This window comes from Juglans regia, chromosome 6, assembly GCF_001411555.2.
Source record: "Juglans regia cultivar Chandler chromosome 6, Walnut 2.0, whole genome shotgun sequence".
NCBI classification, from domain to species: Eukaryota; Viridiplantae; Streptophyta; class Magnoliopsida; order Fagales; family Juglandaceae; genus Juglans; species Juglans regia.
Window position 1 is genome coordinate 32,007,413 of NC_049906.1, and position 6,608 is coordinate 32,014,020.

Below are 6,608 nucleotides of genomic sequence, written 5' to 3' on the forward strand. Positions count from 1 at the left end.
CAGTTAAAGATTCATTCTCTATGTCTGAGATGTGCTTATCAAAGAGATTACCAAGTGTTTTGGAATGATTGGGTTTGAAGAGGAATATATAGAGCTGAAATGATTAATAAAAGTAGATTCTATCTCAAGAGGGTCCATAGACCAAATACCTAGTTCCAGTTTGATTAATTCAATAGAATTCCTTCTTCTTCGGATAGTTGTTGTCAAGTGATAAAATTTGGTGTTGAGATCCGTTGAAATTAGCCAAGTGAGTCTGGATTTTTGTCTCCATAAGATTTCTTCATATTCTCTTTTGCTTGTGAAGTCTGTGTTGCAAAAATCTTTCTTTTTCTTGGTTAGAATGAGTCATAAGATTTCCTTGTACCTCAAGAAGTTCACTTTCTATATGAAGTATATTGTGGTTGATCTACCCGTAGTGACTTTTGTTCCAAATTTTGAGTGCTTCTTTGGTGGACTTGATTTTCTTGCATAGGATGTAAGACGGATTGCCTAAATGAGGTTTACTCCCTGCTTCACTTATTATTGGGTGGCTTAATGGCTCGCAAGTCTAGAATTCTTCAAACTTGAAAGAGGGGGCTTGGCATATATTAGTCGGGGTATGCAATAAGATTGGATGATGGTCCAATGTTGATGATGCTAAATGCTGTAGTGTTGCATTTGAAAAAAGTAGTCTCCATTCTTGATTTGGAACGACACTGTCTAATCTTTCTCTTATAAGTGCATTACCCTGTTTGTTATTAGTCCATGTGAACTTTGGGCCCATATAACCAATGTCAATCAGGCCATTTCTATCCATGAGAGCTTTGAGGCCTTTATTTGGGTTATAAGAAACAGGCCTCCCACCATATTTTTTAGACTGATTAGTGAGATCATTGAAGTCTCCCATACAAACCCAAGGCCCTAGAAAAGCTTGATATAAAGAATCTAAGTGGCTCCAGAAATTAGCTTTGTTGTTCCACTAGGCTGGTGCATATATATATAAGTAAGTAACCATGGTTGGTGTGAGGGATTTGAGTAGACTAAAATTGAGACTGCATTACTATTAATATGTACAGGTTCGATTTCTACACCTGGTCGCCACAAAAGTAGAAGGCCCCCTTTTTTACATACAGTAGGACTGTAAAGAAAATGATAGAAACCTATACTACTAACAATAGATATGGTGCGATCATTCGTCACAAGGTTTTCAACAAAAAAATTACATCCGGATTATATTTCCTAATATTGGCCCTTAATTTTATGACTACTTTAGGGCGGGCTAATCCCCTGCAATTCCAAGCCATTGTCTTCACTTGGCTTGTGGAGACATTTTTAAGCTTGTCTCGCTAGCTTATTTGGATTTTCCTTGGGAATGAGAGGGTGGTCTGCTATAGGGATTGTGTTTTGCTTTCCCTTTTAATTTTTTCTCCTTGCTCAAATATCCTGAATGCATTTCCAGAAGAGCTAGGGCCATTGTAGAATCATCTACTTGTAGCTCTGGAGCTGTACACTCAAATGGATCTTTTTTCTCAACTTTAATGAGACGTTGAGATTTCCTTTTTGGAGCTTCAACAAGCTCAACAGTCTGATGCCTTTTAGAGGATAGGATTACTGGAGAAGGTCGATGATCTTGTGTTATGAATGTAGCAGTAATCCCTTATTACATTAACATTCTTAAATTGTCAAGAATGGAGAATTATCGTGGGAAAACTAGGCTCTTTGTAGTAGGATGGGATCAAACTTATTTGTTCACCAGGAGGAACCCAAAATTGTTGCAAGTTACATCCAACTACAGAAATTTGGTAAAAGAAGGAGAGCTAGAAAAATGTATGAATGATCTTAATAGGCATATAGCAGTTCATGAATGGATCTCATTGATTGATATAAATCAATTATTGTGGACTTAACTCCTTATCGACCATCATCTAGGGGTTTCAAGAGTTGGTTTATCATGCTATCAGACCCACTAACTGCACTTACAGAAGAACCAACTCCAATATCAATGTTGAAAGGGACTGTAGGTGCACTGAGCAAGTATTCTGTTTCTTCTGTGGTTTGCTTATCCTTTCCCCATGGATGCTTTCCCATAATTCTCAATCCTTCAAGCTCCATTGCCACTTCCATCATAGTGGGCCTATCCTCCCCTCTTAACCTTAAGCACCCTTTTGCAAGATTAGCAACTTCCTTTAATGGCTCAATATTACCCTCATTGACAATGTGATCCTCAAGAATGTGAAGTAGACGATCTTCTTTAACTGCAGAAACAAAAAACATTGCAAGGTTTTTATAACTTTCAGGCCTATAGGAAGAAATTGCCTGTTCACCTGTCAACAGCTCTGCCAACACAACACCAAAACTGTACACATCACTTTTTTCTGTTAGCTGGCCAGTTTGGAAGTATTCAGGGTCTAAGTACCCAAGAGTTCCTTGCACCAAGGTGGTTATTTCCGTTTGATCAAGAGCTATCAACCTTGAAGCTCCAAAGTCAGCCACTTTTGCTATGTGGTTATCATCTAATAGTATATTTGTACTTTTCACATCTCTATGTATAATTGGCATAGAAGTTTCAGAATGTAGGTATGCAAGGGCTCTTGCTACTTCTATTGCTATCTTCAAACGTTTTTCCCATGAAAGAGAAGAAGCCCGACTTATATCATGAATATGGTCAAAAAGAGTCCCATTTGTGATAAATTCATATACAAGTAAGGGAACTTCTGTTTCAAGACAACAACCTAATAGTTTAACCACATTTCTATGATTAATTTGGGTAAGCAAAATCACCTCATTTATGAATTGCTCGATTTGGCTCTTATCACAGATTTTGGACTTTTTAATGGCAACCTCTTTGTTATCGGGTAATACACCTTTGTAAACAGTTCCATAACCCCCTTTGCCAAGGACTCTACTCTCGTCATAATTGTTGGTGGCCTTTTTAAGCTCATCATTACTAAATATTTTCGTTGTCTCCATAGACCTTCCCTGATTCAAAATATGTTCTTGTAACATTAAGCCACCATTTTGTTGGAAGTACTTTTCTTGGAGTTTCATGAGCTTCCTTCTTTTCAATCCCAAAAGTATTAAAGAACCTCCCAAGAGCAAGACTAGGAGACTTATGCCGATACCTACACAAAATGAATTCTTAAGTAAATTTGTGACTAAAATCCAATGTTTCATTTTTCATGTTTGAAAAGTGCCACAAATACAAAGATATTTCACAAAAGTAAACTCATACAAACTAACGTGACATCATGAGAAACAGTAGATCTATTTTACAAAAATGTAATTTTACATCAAGCCACGTGATCTGTTTGTAAGTTTACAATTTTACAAAATCATCTTGTAGCTAAAACATTTCTCTTCATGTTTACTCAATATCAGTATTATCTGCCAAGAGCCTGATGACCTTATAGCATATGATCCAGTTTTCCAAAGATTTAAAACCCCCCACCCCACTTGTATATAAAAAAAATACCAGTATTATTTGCTTTACAATTTACAATCATTTTGAACCAATATTTAGGACGATGCAATGAATATTTGAGCTAGAAAGTATTTACATGAGTGATTACCTCATAAGCTAGCATAGATATATCTACCTTTGACAGCTTTCGAATGTGGTTGATGTTAAAGCCAAAATGATTAATTATTTAAAATGGATATGGAGAACCAATATATTTTCAATTGCCTTTAATCTTTCTTCCATGCCAGATACTAGAATGACACCAATTGGCATCTATAGTTTTCACTTTCTAAATAGAGACGTTTTTCTAAATGGTGTACGTTATGAGGAGTTTACAGAGACTGTACAAATCATTTATATATACTTACATAGAGCAATGATGATATTCTTAGAATTGGTTGGTTTAGGAATGCAACTAGTTCCATTTCTCAACCCATCTCCTTGGTATCCCTTGGGGCAAGAACAGGTGTAAGACCCCACATGGTTGAAACATGCATGATCAGCGCACCCATGATTTGGGGTTTTACATTCATCAATATCTGAAAACATGACCATGATATGAATACAGCCCATGTCAAAACTCACATCCATCGGTATATAGCAACAAAAAATCTTTAATATGATGTCATTTAGCAGCAAAAACTAACTAAAATTCTTATCTCATCTAGTCATTACAATATTTTCAAATTTTCACACAAAATATAATAAACAATTCAACTTTTTCAAATCTCAAAACCATAATAATATTAAAAAATAATATTTAAAACTTTCATCTAAAACTAAAAATTCTCATCTTACAATCTAAAACTACCCTAAGAGCCCTCTCAATAATTTTTGTTTCTGTTTTTTTTTTTATGTATGTACATCATTAAAATTGATTTTCTTTATTTTATCAACTGACTTTTATAAATAGTTTATCTATTTTTTCTATATCATCTAAGTAATTTTTTAGACCTTTTAATTAATTATTTTAAATATTTCTTCTAACTATCAATAAATTTGCAATATCCTTATTGTAATATTTATCTATATACAATGTCATATAATTATGTCCTATACATAAAAAAAAAAATATTAGAATATTCATTTTCTTTGATATATTATGAAATACTGATTTTAATAATTATGAAAGAATATTTTAAAAATATTTTTAAATATATAATAAAATATTCATTTGCGACATATATTTGTAAAAAACTTATTCTCAGAATATGAATTTGACCGAACATCACAAAACTCAGCCTAAAGAAAACAAAGAAATTAAAGAAGATCTAAGAAATTATCAAATTAATGCATATATAGAGCATTAATTACCTTGGCAACCATTAAAGAGATATGGATTTCCTTGATAGCCTGAGAAGCAGTTGCAGAGATACCCAGGACCGTTTTTGGAATTGTAACATTCACTATTTGCTGCCTTACATGCGTATCCTGTAGTATTCTTCTTAGCATCTTCACATGTCTTGCTCCCAACTGCCCAATCTAGCACCAAGGGAAAAACATCTTTATCCTGCATATTCTGAAGATCTAAGGTGGAAAAGTTGTATTCTTTTTTTTCCACCACAAAGGCGAAACCACATGGATTGAATTTCCTCACTTTGGAGTGTTTATAAAGGCTGGTAAGGGACACCTTAAAATCTTTTATTCCATCTGGAATAGGAGTCTGGCAACAGCCTACACCAGAGCAAGAATCGTTAACCATGCCGTCGATGCTGTCACAGAGTGACACGCATCCTGTCGTATAATTCTTGTCTGAGGCTGAACTTCCAATGAGTGCCAGAGTGTCGCAACCAATGGCGGTGAAGACGTTCTTCGTATACGAGATGGGGAACTCTCGCAAGGTGAGATGGGTATAGCTTTTGCTGAAATTATAGTCCGATTTCTGTGGGCAATCACGGGCTACAGAAGCTGAGACTCGCAGTTCACCATCTAATGATATGTTGAGTACCTTTATGTTACTAACGCGCAGAAATGGTGTTGGAGTACCCTTCCGAGAGTTAGAGGAGGATTTACAAGTAATGCGAAAAGATGAGTTAAGATAGCAGCCTTCGGATGTTCCAAATGGGTAGGGGATTTCAAGTGATCCACATGTTCTGTTACAGTTGGGTTCAGCTGCTGCAGTTGCTACAAATGTTGCTGCTGAAATTGCAAGTAACCCAAGCAGGAGTTTTACAGCAGCTTGTTTCTGCAGAAGAACAGTTTGAAGCGAGGAGGACATAGCTTGCATGCTAGTTAATTGCAATTTTCTGTCACTCTAATCTGATCTATTCTTTAGAAGATGGCCTTATCTTTATAGGAGCCAACTACTACTGTCCATTTGCCGACATCACTCATTATTGAACTAGTCAAGAGTTTTTCTTCTTATATTTTTCTTTTTCTGAGCTAACTAGTCAACTAGTCAAAATGAAAAGGAAAGCATAACTCTCCGTATTCGGAGGGTAGAGAGTTAATTCCTTTCATTTAAAATTATATCTCAACAATATAATTTCATAACTTTATAACACATAAAATTTATTTGTTCAAATCAAATATTGCTGCTGAAATTACAAGTATACCAAGCAGAACAGATTCAATGGAGGAGGACATGGCTGCTAGTTAGTTGCCTTTTCCCCCCAAGAAAGTCAAGAAAAATACATTTTCAGAGATACTCAAGAAAATTATTTATTTCTTGCTGAAATATTCAAGAAAATTAATTTCTATTCCTTTGAAGGTGAATGGGTGGTACTGGCGGAACCGCGTCGATCCTAGTACTACTTTAGAAGATGGCCATATCTTTATAGGAGCCAACTACTAGTACTGCCCATTTGCCGACAGCACTCAATGCTCATCATGATTGAACTAATCCGGAACTTTTATTTTTTATATTTTTCTTTTTCTGAGCAGCAAGTCAACTACTCAACTATAGTCAAGAAAATGAAAAATATTATTTTATCCATTTAATTTGTCTCCCCAGATACTTAATATGTTTTAATTTTTTAAAAATTTTATTTATTTATTTAATAGTTAAGGAAATAATTATTAGTATATTAATTTTTTTTATATTTTTTTAAAATATTTTAAAATGATAAAAAAATATAATTAAAAAAATTAGAAAAAAAATAGACTAACTTGACCTAGCGGTCATGAAGTGCTACTCCAAGAAAATATAACATTTTTCTATTAGAGTTTT

At 34.6% G+C, this 6,608-nt stretch overlaps 1 protein-coding gene across 1 annotated transcript; it reads right to left on the minus strand.

Moving 5' to 3' along the window:
• Positions 1-1,058: 1,058 nt before the first annotated feature.
• On the minus strand, positions 1,059-5,719 carry LOC109010664 (putative wall-associated receptor kinase-like 16). Its single transcript, XM_018991560.2, has 3 exons — positions 4,754-5,719; positions 3,808-3,978; positions 1,059-3,101 (listed from the first exon to the last, which is right to left on the minus strand). Exons 1-3 carry the CDS (start codon positions 5,664-5,666, stop codon positions 1,891-1,893), a joined length of 2,295 nt encoding a protein of 764 aa, XP_018847105.2. The 5' UTR covers positions 5,667-5,719; the 3' UTR covers positions 1,059-1,890.
• Positions 5,720-6,608: the final 889 nt, after the last annotated feature.